This window comes from Oncorhynchus clarkii, chromosome 17 (assembly GCF_045791955.1).
Source record: "Oncorhynchus clarkii lewisi isolate Uvic-CL-2024 chromosome 17, UVic_Ocla_1.0, whole genome shotgun sequence".
In the NCBI taxonomy this organism is placed as follows: domain Eukaryota; kingdom Metazoa; phylum Chordata; class Actinopteri; order Salmoniformes; family Salmonidae; genus Oncorhynchus; species Oncorhynchus clarkii.
In genome coordinates this window covers 74,929,818-74,946,201 of record NC_092163.1, presented here as the reverse complement: position 1 = coordinate 74,946,201, position 16,384 = coordinate 74,929,818, and the positions used below count along the sequence as shown (strand labels likewise).

The following is a 16,384-nucleotide window of genomic DNA, read 5'->3' as shown; positions in this document are numbered from 1 at the left end:
TTGACCATACTAGGTTAGCACACCACTGAGAATGCAAGCCCAATGCAATGACCATACTAGGTTAGCACACCACTGAGAATGCATGCCCAATGCATTGACCATACTAGGTTAGCACACCACTGAGAATGTAAGCCCAATGCATTGACCATACTAGGTTAGCACACCACTGAGAATGCAAGCCCAATGCATTGACCATACTAGGTTAGCACACCACTGAGAATGCATGCCCAATGCATTGCCCATACTAGGTTAGCACACCACTGAGAATGCATGCCCAATGCATTGACCATACTAGGTTAGCACACCACTGAGAATGCATGCCCAATGCATTGCCCATACTAGGTTAGCACACCACTGAGAATGCAAGCCCAATGCATTGCTAGTGTGGCTACTGGAACACTAAGACGTTCTCTGCTTTGTATTGCTGTTCCTTTGGCTCCCCACTGTTTCTACTTTACTTATTGAAATGACTGCAATGATCAGATTGAAAAGGACTGTATCCTGTCCATCTGTTGCCCTGTTCCCATTTCCCCTCCAACATACTGTACCTAGGCACCTTCTCCTTTTCACCCAATTCCCCAGAACTGTTTTAATCAGAATTAGGTACTATGGTGGTTTAGTAGATGGTGTTAACCCTCTCCTCTAGGTACTATGGTGGTTTAGTAGATGGTGTTAACCTTCTCCTCTCCTCTAGGTACTATGGTGGTTTAGTAGATGGTGTTAACCCTCTCCTCTCCTCTAGGTACTACGGTGGTTTAGTAGATGGTGTTAACCCTCTCCTCTCCTCTAGGTACTATGGTGGTTTAGTAGATGGTGTTAACCCTCTCCTCTCCTCTAGGTACTATGGTGGTTTAGTAGATGGTGTTAACCCTCTCCTCTCCTCTAGGTACTATGGTGGTTTAGTAGATGGTGTTAACCCTCTCCTCTCCTCTAGGTACTATGGTGGTTTAGTAGATGGTGTTAATCCTCTCCTCTCCTCTAGGTACTATGGTGGTTTAGTAGATGGTGTTAACCCTCTCCTCTAGGTACTATGGTGGTTTAGTAGATGGTGTTAACCCTCTCCTCTAGGTACTATGGTGGTTTAGTAGATGGTGTTAACCCTCTCCTCTAGGTACTATGGTGGTTTAGTAGATGGTGTTAATCCTCTCCTCTCCTCTAGGTACTATGGTGGTTTAGTAGATGGTGTTAACCCTCTCCTCTCCTCTAGGTACTATGGTGGTTTAGTAGATGGTGTTAACCCTCTCCTCTCCTCTAGGTACTATGGTGGTTTAGTAGATGGTGTTAATCCTCTCCTCTAGGTACTATGGTGGTTTAGTAGATGGTGTTAACCCTCTCCTCTCCTCTAGGTACTATGGTGGTTTAGTAGATGGTGTTAACCCTCTCCTCTAGGTACTATGGTGGTTTAGTAGATGGTGTTAATCCTCTCCTCTCCTCTAGGTACTATGGTGGTTTAGTAGATGGTGTTAACCCTCTCCTCTCCTCTAGGTACTATGGTGGTTTAGTAGATGGTGTTAACCCTCTCCTCTCCTCTAGGTACTATGGTGGTTTAGTAGATGGTGTTAACCCTCTCCTCTAGGTACTATGGTGGTTTAGTAGATGGTGTTAACCCTCTCCTCTCCTCTAGGTACTATGGTGGTTTAGTAGATGGTGTTAACCCTCTCCTCTCCTCTAGGTACTATGGTGGTTTAGTAGATGGTGTTAACCCTCTCCTCTCCTCTAGGTACTATGGTGGTTTAGTAGATGGTGTTAACCCTCTCCTCTCCTCTAGGTACTATGGTGGTTTAGTAGATGGTGTTAATCCTCTCCTCTAGGTACTATGGTGGTTTAGTAGATGGTGTTAATCCTCTCCTCTAGGTACTATGGTGGTTTAGTAGATGGTGTTAACCCTCTCCTCTAGGTACTACGGTGGAGCTGAGGTGGTAGACCAGATAGAGTTGTTGTGCCAGAAGAGAGCCCTGGAGGCCTTTGACCTGGACCCTGCCCTGTGGGGGGTGAACGTCCAGCCCTATTCTGGCTCTCCCGCCAACTTCGCTGCCTACACCGCCGTCCTCAACCCTCACGACCGCATCATGGGCCTGGACCTGCCTGACGGTGGACAGTATGTAGCAGTCTGCCTCAGTCTGTCTATTCAGTTCTCTGCCTCTGTCTCCTCTCTACCTCTGCCTCTCGTGGTCAGTCTCTGTCTACTCAGTTCTCTGCCTCTCTCTGCCTCCTCTCTACCTCTGCCTCTCGTGGTCAGTCTCTGTCTACTCAGTTCTCTGCCTCTCTCTGCCTCCTCTCTACCTCTGCCTCTCGTGGTCAGTCTCTGCCTCCTCTCTACCTCTGCCTCTCTCTACCTCCCCTCTGCCTCTCGTGGTCAGTCTCTGTCTACTCAGTTCTCTGCCTCTCTCTGCCTCCTCTCTACCTCTGCCTCTCTCTGCCTCCTCTCTACCTCTGCCTCTCGTGGTCAGTCTCTGTCTACTCAGTTCTCTGCCTCTCTCTGCCTCCTCTCTACCTCTGCCTCTCGTGGTCAGTCTCTGCCTCCTCTCTACCTCTGCCTCTCTCTACCTCCTCTCTACCTCTGCCTCTCGTGGTCAGTCTCTGTCTACTCAGTTCTCTGCCTCTCTCTGCCTCCTCTCTACCTCTGCCTCTCTCTGCCTCCTCTCTACCTCTGCCTCTCGTGGTCAGTCTCTGCCTCCTCTCTACCTCTGCCTCTCGTGGTCGGCCTCTCCTGATTTCTTTCCCTCACCAAGTCACGGACTACCAGCTCTCTACTTTCCTCGTTCACTCTACCTTTTCTTTACTGTCATAGTGGGCACCATATTTTTAAATATATTATGTTTATTGTAAGTAACTTACAATAATGGTGCTATACAGTAATCATACCAAGCAGGCTGTCTAAATCGCTGTAGATAAGAGTCTGCTAAATGTCCTAAATGTATATTGAATAACACAAATGTTGTTGTTGTTGTTGTCCTTCTGCAGTCTGACCCATGGTTACATGTCTGACACCAAGAGGATATCTGCTACCTCCATCTATTTTGAGTCCATGCCCTACAAGCTCAATGTAAGCAGAGCCACACTCCACTCCTTCCCGGTCCCTCTCTCCTCGTCTCCTTCTCAAAACCCGTTGGAGGAGAAGGTCTGAGGGGAGGGACTTTCGATTTTTCTCCTCCAATACGGTTTGAGAAGGAGGCGTCGAAAGACCAGTTTGGAGCTTTAATGTAACAGTTGAACCCGGTCCAGTGTCCCTCTGATCGAGACAACTTGCAACCCTCACTTGTCTCCTAGTGGAGAACACTCTCCTCATCTGTAGTGGCAGTAGCTAATACTACTATAACTGCTACTCGTCACTGATGCAATGGGAATTGAATGAAATGGAATGGATTAGAATACAATAGACAAGTTACAATAAATCATCTTATCTATCCTACTATATATGATTGGTGGTCTCTGTTACTGGTCGATATTGGCCAGCGATGTCATTGGTTCTAGTATCTCCTTGAGTCCTTATTGGTTTATCAATTTCTGTCATTTTCCTGATCTCTGTTTGCCTGTGTAGGGTTCAGGTGATCAGTATAGTCCTGTAGTAGTCGTGTGTGTGTTTTCCATTATTGAGTTGTAAATGTAGTTCCTAAATTGACTGCCTGTGTGTGTGTGTTTCTCTATCTGTGTGTGTTGTGGTCATGTGATCAATGCTATGGTGTGAAGGCTTGGGCGGTATCCCGATTGTCATGGCTTCATATCAACCTTATGCCATACAGGGTTATTCAGTAATACCGGCACTGAACACACGGAGCGCTGTTTTCAAACATCACTGATACTCTGTAGTCTGAACATTAGCAATGCTGACAAGTACATGTAAAATACCATACAGAATGCTAACTGAATGCTAACGAGCGCATTGTGAACATTCTGTACGGTTTCTGACCTGAACTATACGAGTAACTAAAAAAATGCTACAGTTTGTTGCACGCACAAAACAAATATTAGCCAGCAAGGCTGTTGATCCAGGAGGGGAATCTCTGCTGTTACCAAACTAAGCTTGATTTTGGAAGAAGCTAACCACGTAGCAAGATGGCTAACTAGCTACTAAATTAGCGAACCAAATGCTCAACTGCAGAGCTTATAGCACCTTTTTACACATGTTAACTTGTTAGTTATAAGATATCTAGCTGACCGACACTTCGTTGTAAAGCTTTGGGGTTGAGGGATAGAAAGAAAAAAAAAAATTTGAATGGACACATATGGAGAAACATATCCTGTATAGGACTTCCTGTCTTATTCATATCTCTCACTGTTGTTGATGTGATGCATCAGTCTCCTCTTAACAGGTGAATGTCTTTCTCTCCCTCTCTCTCTCACTTTCTCTCTCCAGCCTGCCACAGGGCTCATTGACTATGACCAGCTGGAGATGACTGCCCGTCTCTTCCGGCCCAAGTTGATCATTGCAGGCACCAGCGCCTACGCTCGCCTCATTGACTACGCTCGCATCAAGAAGGTACAGACTCTTTCTCCCTCTCTGTGACTACCTACCTCTATCCCCCTCTCTGTGACTACCTACCTCTCTCTCTCTCTCTGTCTGTGACTACCTACCTCTATCTCTCTCTGTCTGTGACTACCAACCTCTCTGACTACCTACCTCTATCTCTCTCTGTCTGTGACTACCTACCTTTTTCTCTCTCTGTGACTACCTACCTCTGTCTCCCTCTGCTTCTCTTCCTGCTGCAGTATCTCCACTGTGTCTGAAGGCACTTCTATTTTTCTTAAGGCTACAGTACAGTAGCTACATTCTGCTTTTTAAGGATGTTACTCAAATGGCACCCTATTCCCTATATAGTGCACTTCTTTTGACCAATCTCTATGGGCCCTGGTCTAAAGTGCTGCACTATGTAGGGAATGGGGTGCAATTTGGGACGTGATCTAACTCTCCAAGATGGCTGCCACTGACCTGATTCTATATCTGATATAATCAGGGGGCCTCCCGAGTGGCGCAGCGGTCTAAGGTACTGCAGCTCCGTGCGTCACTACAGACCCTGGTTCGATTCCAGGCATTATCACAACCGGCCGTGATTGGGAGTCCCATAGGGCAGCGCACAAAGCTGACTTTTTGGTGCTTTATCAGGAAGAGTTGACAGGAAGAGGCAACGCATCAGTAAAGATAGTGTTCTGTAGCTTAGAGTCACTCTTTAATCATGAAAAATGTGTTAGCCTTATCAAAACTCAGATTCAGCGTTTCCTTGTTTGTGGTGCTGGGAATAAAAAGCCCAAATCCAGAACGGCCCCTACTAGGGGGCAGGGGCCAGTGTCCGAAACCTGTCTTGCCTCCTACATAATAAAACTACGTACGGTGTACATATAGTACATAGTACTATGCTCTGTTATTAGTAAGAAAAATATGCAGTGAGCAACAAATATCAACATACTACTTATCCAGACTGACATGGCATACTATAATGCACAGTCTCACTTGTTCACCACATTTGTTCGTTTTAGTATAGCCTGACCCTATTCTGATTATCAGCTGTTGTCACACACACACGTGTGAAAATACAATTCTCTTCTTCAATAGTGTGTAGTGAATTATACTAGATGAGAAGCCAAAAATTAGAGACTTCCTGGCATTTTAAGGCATTATCAATTTTCAAAAATGTCACATACTTTAAATCGTTCTGTTTTCCCCATCCAGTTGTGTACGGAGGTGAAAGCCTACCTGCTGGCTGACATGGCCCACATCAGTGGTCTGGTGGCTGCGAAGGCTGTCCCCTCGCCATTCAAGTATGCTGACATGGTCACCTCTACAACACACAAGTCCCTCCGGGGAGCCAGGTATGTAACGTAGCTGTGTAGGCTGTCCCCTCGCCATTCAAGTATGCTGACATGGTCACCTCCACAACACACCAGTCCCTCCGGAGAGCCAGGTATGTAATGTGGCTGTGTGGAGGAGACCATGTCACCTCCACAACACACCAGTCCCTCGAGGAGCCGGGTATGTAACGTGGCTGTGTGGAGGAGACCATGTCACCAACACAACACACCAGTCCCTCTGGAGAGCCAGGTATGTAACGCGGCTGTGTAGGCTGACATGGTCACCTCCACAACACACCAGTCCCTCGAGGTGCCAGGTACAGGCTTGTGAGGGTGGGATTAGTGGAGAGGACATTTTGTTAGAAGCTAATCTGAACGTTATTGTACATGTAGTTTACCTAATGGATTAAAGTAGACCAGCAACATGTTTGTGAACAAAACGAAAGGGTCTACATCCCAATTGTCCACACTTATCCCGAAGTGTGCACTTATTTAGCAACAGTCTGTTTGTCCATGAAGGTGTTGAGTTGCAAATGGGTTAACCTAAACTCCAGACTGACCTGTCTGGCTCTCTCCCCTCCAGGGCTGGTCTGATCTTCTACCGTAAGGGCGTGCGTTCTGTGGACAAGAAGGGGAAGGAGATCCAATATGACCTGGAGGACCGGGTCAACTTCGCTGTGTTCCCCTCTCTTCAGGGGGGACCCCACAACCACGCCATCGCTGGGGTGGCTGTCGCACTCAAACAGGTACCTCGTCTTCTGTGTCTGTCTCTGTCTGTCTCTGTCTCTCTCTGTCTGTCTCTGTCTGTCTCTGTCTGTCTCTGTCTGTCTCTGTCTGTCTCTGTCTCTCTCTCTATTCTTCACTCCTAAAGAGGGAACTGACTCACACTTTTCCCTCTTGTTTTTGTTTGTTGTCTAGGCCCAGACGCCGATGTTCAGAGAGTACATTGGCCAGGTGATGCGTAACTCCAAGGCCATGGCTGAGGCCCTACTGAGCAAAGGATACACGCTGGTGTCAGGTACTACTTTACTATGTGTTTTCTCTCAGGAGCCATCTCGTCAAAACAGTGGAGAGCACTCACTTAAACAAAGAAATGGTATGCTTCATAAAATGTCTTTGTTTCCTCCTCAGGGGGGACGGAGAACCATCTGGTGCTGGTGGACCTGAGGCCTAAGGGCATCGATGGAGCCAGAGCTGAGAGAGTTTTGGAGCTGGTGTCCATCACAGCCAACAAGAACACCTGTCCCGGGGACAAGAGTGCCCTGGCTCCTGGGGGCCTCCGGCTAGGTGGGTATCACACTGTCTGGACCACTTGGCCCAGAATATAATACCTGAGTGAGTATGTGATGTATAGGCCGGAACCCTGTTGTTATCACGTATGGAACCCTGTTGTTATCACGTATGGAACCCTGTTGTTATCACGTATGGAACCCTGTTGTTATCACGTATGGAACCCTGTTGTTATCACGTATGGAACCCTGTTGTTACCACGAATGGAACCCTGTTGTTATCACGTATGGAACCCTGTTGTTACCACGTATGGAACCCTGTTGTTACCACGTATGGAACCCTGTTGTTACCACGTATGGAACCCTGTTGTTATCACGTATGGAACCCCTGGGTTACCATAGTATGGAACCCCTGGGTTACCATAGTATGGAACCCCTGGGTTACCACAGTATGGGACCCCTGGGTTACCACAGTATGGGACCCCTGGGTTACCACAGTATGGGACCCCTGGGTTACCACAGTATGGGACCCCTGGGTTACCACAGTATGGAACCCCTGGGTTACCACAGTATGGAACCCCTGGGTTACCACAGTATGGGACCCCTGGGTTACCACAGTATGGGACCCCTGGGTTACCACAGTATGGGACCCCTGGGTTACCACAGTATGGGACCCCTGGGTTACCACAGTATGGAACCCCTGGGTTACCACAGTATGGAACCCCTGGGTTACCACAGTATGGGACCCCTGGGTTACCACAGTATGGAACCCCTGGATTACCACAGTATGGGACCCCTGGGTTACCATTCAGAATACAATGGCTACATTGTATGTATATTCTGTTTTTGTATACATTGACCAGAAAAAATATTTTAATGTTTTGAGCTATTCATTTAGTTTAGTTTATTTATTCATCACTACTAAAATAACCAGATGCTGTTTTGATGTTTGTCAGGAGGTAAAAAAAAGAGATGCAAGAATCAATCCCTGTGGAACGCCACATTGTATTATAATAATCAAATCTATCCTACATTAACCTTGAATTACCATGCATATAACACCTGAGCGTTCTGTGTCCCTGGTTATCACTGACACTCTCCTCCCATTCCTGACTCCCAGGTGCCCCGGCACTGACCTCCAGACAGTTCAAGGAGACAGACTTTGTCCAGGTGGTGGAGTTCATGGACGAAGGCTTTAAGATCGCCCTGGACGTCAAGAAGAAGACTGGTGAGTTGCTCTTCCTCACCAGCTGTGTGTACTTCATCAGTTCACCTAATCAGTCTCCTCTCTGTCTTGCCTTTTTCTGCGTCCCAAATGCCAAGCTATTACCTTCATTACGCACTACTTTTTGACCGGAGCCTTACTCGCCCTGGTGCCATTTGGGGCGAAGTCCATGTGTTTGTACATTCTGATGGTGGCCGTGATGCTCGAAACTTTGTTTTAAATCTAAAGTCGGGGTATTTTTCTTGTCACAGTTCCTCCATCTCCTGTAGCGAACTGGAAGAAGTGCCAGTTCATTAGCTAACCCAAAGAGATGGAGATGTCTAACAGAGTGACTCGGTCGAGAAAACGCAAGCCATTGGTGTGAAAATACAGGAAGTGACACAAAAGCTGAAAACATGTGCTCTACTGTCTTCTTCTCTCCAGGGAAACTTGCAGACTTTAAGAACTTCTTGTTGGAGGATCCAGAGACGGTCTCTCGCATGGCAGAGCTGAAGAAACGAGTGGAGGCCTTCGCACGGCCCTTCCCCATGCCCGGCTTCGAGGATCACTAGGCCCTCGGCTTCGAGGATCACTAGGCCCTCCACACACACACAGAGAGAGAGAGAGCGAGAGAGAGCAGGGAGAGTCAGTCGAGTATTTCCATTCCAATATCCAACACTAGCGTACTACTTAGAAGGAAGCAGAAATGTATTTGGAGGTGAAGTGGTAGGCTATTATGGACTTTGGGAACTTGGTGGTGGTCAGTGATTGGAGTCAGACCAGGCGTAACCTCGCAGACTTATCCAAACAGATGGTTTGATGTCATCTGTTGACCTCTGACCTAACGTGAGGGTAATTCTGTAGCTTCTAACCCCCTTTGTATGTTTACACAAACAAAAACATCCTTGTTTTCTAAGTGTTTATTTTCTGCATGTTTTAAGGTTGCAGTGTAGGAGAAAGAGCTCAACGTCAGACCCTGAGAGAAATGTCATCTAAACTTACTGTCACCACAAAGGTACATTTTATTAGAAGCACAGAGTCTTAAACTATAAATTAACACATTGTCTTAATTGATCAACTTGATGACTATATGTTCATGATGGAGATTTGATTAATACAGGTCTGTCGTACTACCCTATACTGTTGTAAATGTGTGTGTGTGTGTGTGTGTAACCAACTCCATTCAAACTCATCTGAAGTAACCCTGGGCCTCAAATCCTATTCGAAATCGTTCCGTTATTTGTTCTGTTTGTTCTAGCTTGGCCTAGAGTGCCAGATTGAATCATCACAAAAATGAAGTGAACCTATCGTTCCATGATGTCAGGCAAGCTCAATCGAGCTCAGATAAAGGTATATGTAAAATCTATTTTTAACTTGAACCCAAGTCTCATCAGAAGTCAAGGGGTCCCAAGCCAGAGGTCAGGGGGTTGACTGGTGTACTCCATAACAAGACCGTTCCCCTGTTATACCTTAATACAGATATCAAACCAGATCTCAGACCAGACCTTCACTATCCTACAGATCTCAGACCAGACCTTCACTATCCTACAGATATCAGACCAGATCTCAGACCAGACCTTCACTATCCTACAGATATCAAACCAGATCTCAGACCAGACCTTCACTATCCTACAGATATCAGATCTGATCTCAGACCAGACTTTCACTATCCTACAGATATCAGACCAGACCTTCACTATCCTACAGATATCAGACCAGACCTTCACTATCCTACAGATATCAGACCAGACCTTCACTATCCTACAGATATCAGATCTGATCTCAGACCAGACCTTCACTATCCTACAGATATCAGACCAGACCTTCACTATCCTACAGATATCAGATCTGATCTCAGACCAGACCTTCACTATCCTACAGATATCAGATCTGATCTCAGACCAGACCTTCACTTCATACGTACCCTTTTCACGCGATCACACCAACCCCAACCAAACGGTGCTGGCTCTGAAGGCTTTTCCCATGGTCCTTTTCAGCATGGTTCTAGCAACGATGGTGGATGCGTAACCAGACCAGCTCGGTAGTGTATGATCCAACAACCTGCTGCATATATTGTTAGACTGATAACGGTCCAAAATGACAATATAATAGTCATTTCATGCCAGTTCTGGCTTTCTAAGTGTTGACAAAGAAGAAAGGATTTTGTATGTATTTTAACTTTACAGAATTAAAGAATTCTTTATTTTCCAACACTGGTAAAAAAAAATGTATCAAGGTTTTTAATGCTTATATTGCTGCTTTTGGGGAGAGGGTGATCATGTTGATTTAGCTGAGGACCCCTCCTATGTAGAGAACACAGTGTGAGGGAATGGCTTGAGTTATGTTTATTTCACAGTTTTCTTTTTGTTGTTGGCTTGATTTTTCCCAAATTACTTCACAAAATGGAGGGTGTGTTTATCACTGCATCAGTGAGCCAGTGAGAATTCCTCCATTTTGAGGCGTAGAGTGGATGGTCTCTACAGAACCACTCTGATCCAAACAAGGTGGGGTATCACATCAGTATTGATAACGAAGAGAAGAGACTGACTGCACAGTGAACAGTTACTATCAGGGGCTGTGTGTACATGTATCAACCGTTTCCCGAGTATAAATGCTGATCTAGGATCAGGTCCACACTGTCCATGGAATCTTACTCATTGTAATCTAAAAGGCTAATCTGATCTAAGATCAGCACTCCTACTCCGAGACCCTTTATGAGTACGGGCATACAGACATACCTAAATAAGATAGACCTCATTACCTGACTCTGGTACCTGTAGTGTTCAGAGCTATGCGATACACCTGCTGTTTAATGGCGCTACCTTAAAGCCTGTTCTGATTAGCTTTCCAGCATGCTGATATGCTCCCAGAAGTCATGTTTCATGTCTGCACAGTTAAAATAAAAAAAATGTACAAAATTTGTCAAGACACTTTAGATTTAAAAGCTTAATACTAATAAATATATGCAGAGATTAATATCTGACCTGTAACCTGTCATTTGTCTTTTCTGGATAACTAAACATGTGGGTGTGGTGTGCAGCTCTCATGTTCAAACCCTTTCCAGAATGTACACGTTGTCTAGTATGATGGTCGCAGTCTACTTTAACACCTATGGAGTGAACCCACTGAAGCCTTACTAAGTGGTACTGTCTCTCTGTAACAGCTTACTAAGTGGTACTGTCTGTCTCGCTGTAACAGCTTACTAAGTGGTACTGTCTGTCTCTCTGTAACAGCTTACTGAGTGGTACTGTCTGTCTCTCTGTAACAGCTTACTAAGTGGTACTGTCTGTCTCTCTGTAACAGCTTACTAAGTGGTACTGTCTGTCTCTCTGTAACAGCTTACTAAGTGGTACTGTCTGTCTCTCTGTAGCAGCTTACTAAGTGGTACTGTCTGTCTCACTGTAGCAGCTTACTAAGTGGTACTGTGTCTCTCTGTAACAGCTTACTAAGTGGTACTGTCTGTCTCTCTGTAGCAGCTTACTAAGTGGTACTGTCTGTCTCTCTCTGTAACAGCTTACTAAGTGGTACTGTCTGTCTCTCTCTAACAGCTTACTAAGTGGTACTGTCTGTCTCTCTCTGTAACAGCTTACGAAGTGGTACTGTCTGTCTCTCTGTAACAGCTTACTAAGTGGTACTGTATGTCTCTCTCTGTAACAGCTTACTAAGTGGTACTGTCTCACTCTGTAGCAGCTTGTGTAGAACAGCAGCACATGTAAACCCTCAGTCCCTTCAGCTCTCTCTGCTGCTATTGTCATTACTGACACAGCCCCTCCTCTCTCTGCTATTGTCATTACTGACACAGCCCCTCCTCTCTCTGCTATTGTCATTACTGACACAGCCCCTCCTCTCTCTGCTATTGTCATTACTGACACAGCCCCTCCTCTCTCTGCTATTGTCATTACTGACACAGCCCCTCCTCTCTCTGCTATTGTCATTACTGACACAGCCCCTCCTCTCTCTGCTATTGTCATTACTGACACAGCCTCTCCTCTCTGCTGCTATTGTCATTACTGACACAGCCTCTCCTCTCTGCTGCTATTGTCATTACTGACACAGCCCCTCCTCTCTCTGCTATTGTCATTACTGATACAGCCCCTCCTCTCTCTGCTATTGTCATTACTGACACAGCCCCTCTCTGCTGCTATTGTCATTACTGACACAGCCCCTCTCATCACTGTTCCTCTGTCTGCTGACTTGACAATAAATCCCTGGTGTTTAATGAGGGGGGATAAATGAGGGGGGATAAATGACAGTGTTGTTTAATGAGGGGGGATAAATGACAGTGTTGCCAATTGAATTGGATTCGTGTATTTATTAGAGCAGCGTCGTCATAATTAAACATTGTGCAAAATGAGACGGCGTTAACCGTAAGTGAAAGTCGAGGATGGAGCGACGACAACCGCCTGCCCGCCTGTGAATCGCTCGCCCCGATTGAATGGCGTTTTAGAAGTCTTATGTAAACACAACTCTGCAGTAATTATCTCAAAAACACCAAAGTGGTGTGTTTGTTGCTTGCGTTATAGCTGTCTGTCACCGCTAGAGTGGGTGTGTGGATCACACACTGGGGAGAGTAAGGAAATATTCAGCTCATCAATTCGCAGGCTTTTACAGCCCCAGCTGAGACATGCTTGCTGTACTTCAGCTCCTCTCACACAACTGGCAGAGGTGTGTGTGTGTGTGTGTGAGATCCACATCCTCACACACACAATCTCGGTAAACAGATTTTCACACCCAACCTCTGGTGGCAACCAACGGCTCCTGCAAACCGTTTTCACCTCGTCTCACGAAACACCCCTCCCACCCGCCACCCTGCCTGCGATGTGAAGGGATACTGTATAACAGTAGAAGTGCCGTGGCAGCAGAAATCTTCCTCCTGTTTTTCTCATTGCTCTATTGCCATCCATCCAGTGACTCCAACATGCTTGTGGAACATTTAGGGAGCAGTAAGCAGGAGAACTATCTCGTATATGCATGTTTAAACAGAATAATTCAACCACATTGTGACCGCAGTGGAGTCCAGTATCCATTCAGAGCAGTAGGCTACAGTACCAGGAGAAACTGGGCCTTAGTCATAACTGCAAAATTATGGCCTTACCAGGGACAATTCTGGGTTTGGTGTGTAGTCTGGTAGTAATGCCCACAAACTAACTGCCACCACCTGAGTAGTAGGGAGGTGAAAGCATCTGCTTGATAGTATAAATTATATAATGTGTTATGAAAAGGAGACGTATCTCTGCTAGATACGTGTATATACACCTGCCCTGGGCATATCCTCTCTCTTCCTGTCCTATCCTGTCTCCCATTCCTTTTCCTGGCGTCTTCTCTCCTCCTTCCTTCCCCTCCCTCCTTTCCTTGGCCTCTTCTCGCCTCTGCTCTCCCTCACTTTGTACTAACCTGCAACACTGTTTTGGTACCTATTACCTACTTGTCTCTCTCATTTTAAAAATGAATCTTTATCTAAAAATAGACCTATCCCATATTTCCATCCTGCTCTCTCTGGCTGCTCAGGGCAGGAAAGGATGGCGTTCGGGACTGTTGTTGATCTCACACGTTTGGAAAAAGGTCAACCGAGAGGAGACTTGTGCAAATTTAAAAAAATAAAAAAGTGTGTCCAAATGTGACGGGTTGCCTCAATCACGTTAGCCAATGGGAACCGAGGAAAGATCAACATATCCCTGAACATGCTATTCAGGCCTGTTCCCTAAACGTTGGTTTTCACAATTAGATCTGGGTTGTGCAACACTCTGACAGGTCATCAGACAGTCTGAGACTTCACACCAGGTCATTATCGCTGTCTCACACACACCGTGCCCCACACAGGAGAGGCTACAGCAGTACACCACACTATAAAGTGGGCAGTATTTTATCCAGGACCCCCTGCCATGTATTCTCTACTGAGCCTGGTCTTCTCTGCTGGGCCTTTTGTGTTTATGTAGTCTGAGGAGCCGGAATGGACTGTATTATATTCTATCATGAGGACTGAATGACTTGCCATAGAAACGATTACAGTGAGTTTGGGGCGTAGATTGACCTATTATTGCGCGTATTTGTTGCATTATTTACAAAAGCAGGGATGCACTCAATTTAACTAGATGGTGGAGGGGGGAGAAATAGAACAGCCGTCTGGTATATTTAACTAGATGGTGGAGGGGGGAGAAATAGAACAGCCGTCTGGTATATTTAACTAGATGGTGGAGGAGAAATAGGACAGCCGTCTGGTATATTTAACTAGATGGTGGAGGAGGAGAAATAGAACAGCCGTCTGGTATATTTAACTAGATGGTGGAGGGGGGAGAAATAGAACAGCCGTCTGGTATATTTAACTAGATGGTGGAGGGGGGAGAAATAGAACAGCCGTCTGGTATATTTAACTAGATGGTGGAGGGGGGAGAAATAGAACAGCCGTCTGGTATATTTAACTAGATGGAGGAGGGGGGAGAAATAGAACAGTCTGGTATATTTAACTAGATGGTGGAGGAGAAATAGGACAGCCGTCTGGTATATTTAACTAGATGGTGGAGGAGAAATAGGACAGCCGTCTGGTATATTTAACTAGATGGTGGAGGGGGGAGAAATAGAACAGCCGTCTGGTATATTTAACTAGATGGTGGAGGGGGGAGAAATAGAACAGTCGTCTGGTATATTTAACTAGATGGTGGAGGAGGAGAAATAGAACAGCCGTCTGGTATATTTAACTAGATGGTGGAGGGGGGAGAAATAGAACAGCCGTCTGGTATAGTTAACTAGATGGTGGAGGAGCAATAGAACAGCCGTCTGGTATATTTGACTAGATGGTGGAGGAGAAATAGAACAGCCGTCTGGTATATTTAACTAGATGGTGGAGGAGGAGAAATAGAACAGCCGTCTGGTATATTTAACTAGATAGTGGAGGAGAAATAGAACAGCCGTCTGGTATATTTAACTAGATGGTGGTGGTGGAGGAGAAATAGAACAGCCGTCTGGTATATTTAACTAGATGGTGGAGGAGAAATAGAACAGCCGTCTGGTATAGTTAACTAGATGGTGGAGGAGCAATAGAACAGCCGTCTGGTATATTTAACTAGATGGTGGAGGAGAAATAGAACAGCCGTCTGGTATAGTTAACTAGATGGTGGAGGAGAAATAGAACAGCCGTCTGGTATAGTTAACTAGATGGTGGAGGAGCAATAGAACAGCCGTCTGGTATATTTAACTAGATGGTGGAGGAGGAGAAATAGAACAGCCGTCTGGTATATTTAACTAGATGGTGGAGGAGAAATAGAACAGCCGTCTGGTATATTTAACTAGATGGTGGTGGAGGAGGAGAAATAGAACAGTCGTCTGGTATATTTAACTAGATGGTGGAGGAGGAGAAATAGAACAGCCGTCTGGTATATTTAACTAGATGGTGGAGGAGACATAGAACAGCCGTCTGGTATATTTAACTAGGTGGTGGAGGAGGAGAAATAGAACAGCCGTCTGGTATATTTAACTAGATGGTGGAGGAGACATAGAACAGTCGTCTGGTATATTTAACTAGATGGTGGAGGAGGAGAAATAGAACAGCCGTCTGGTATATTTAACTAGATGGTGGTGGAGGAGAAATAGAACAGCCGTCTGGTATATTTAACTAGATGGTGGAGGAGGAGAAATAGAACAGCCGTCTGGTATATTTAACTAGATGGTGGAGGAGGAGAAATAGAACAGCCGTCTGGTATATTTAACTAGATGGTGGAGGAGAAATAGAACAGCCGTCTGGTATATTTAACTAGATGGTGGAGGAGAAATAGAACAGCCGTCTGGTATATTTAACTAGATGGTGGAGGAGAAATAGGAACAGCCGTCTGGTATATTTAACTAGATGGTGGAGGAGAAATAGGAACAGCCGTCTGGTATATTTAACTAGATAGTGGAGGAGAAATAGAACAGCCGTCTGGTATATTTAACTAGATAGTGGAGGAGAAATAGAACAGCCGTCTGGTATATTTAACTAGATGGTGGTGGTGGAGGAGAAATAGAACAGCCGTCTGGTATATTTAACTAGATGGTGGAGGAGAAATAGAACAGCCGTCTGGTATATTTAACTAGATGGTGGAGGAGAAATAGAACAGCCGTCTGGTATATTTAACTAGATGGTGGAGGAGAAATAGAACAGCCGTCTGGTATATTTAACTAGATGGTGGAG

At 45.6% G+C, this 16,384-nt stretch overlaps 1 protein-coding gene across 2 annotated transcripts in view; it reads left to right on the top strand.

Annotated features, from left to right (window-relative positions):
• The window catches only part of LOC139371423 (serine hydroxymethyltransferase 2 (mitochondrial)), a 31,158-nt gene extending 20,727 nt beyond the window's left edge, over positions 1-10,431 (top strand). For both annotated transcript variants that reach the window (XM_071111823.1, XM_071111824.1), the window contains exons 4-12: positions 1,898-2,098; positions 2,965-3,046; positions 4,358-4,480; positions 5,669-5,808; positions 6,371-6,533; positions 6,706-6,805; positions 6,919-7,074; positions 8,137-8,244; positions 8,665-10,431. In XM_071111823.1, the coding sequence (XP_070967924.1) occupies positions 1,898-2,098; positions 2,965-3,046; positions 4,358-4,480; positions 5,669-5,808; positions 6,371-6,533; positions 6,706-6,805; positions 6,919-7,074; positions 8,137-8,244; positions 8,665-8,792 (1,201 nt within the window). In that variant the 3' untranslated portion in view covers positions 8,793-10,431. The remainder of the gene's footprint in view (positions 1-1,897; positions 2,099-2,964; positions 3,047-4,357; positions 4,481-5,668; positions 5,809-6,370; positions 6,534-6,705; positions 6,806-6,918; positions 7,075-8,136; positions 8,245-8,664) is intronic.
• Positions 10,432-16,384: the final 5,953 nt, after the last annotated feature.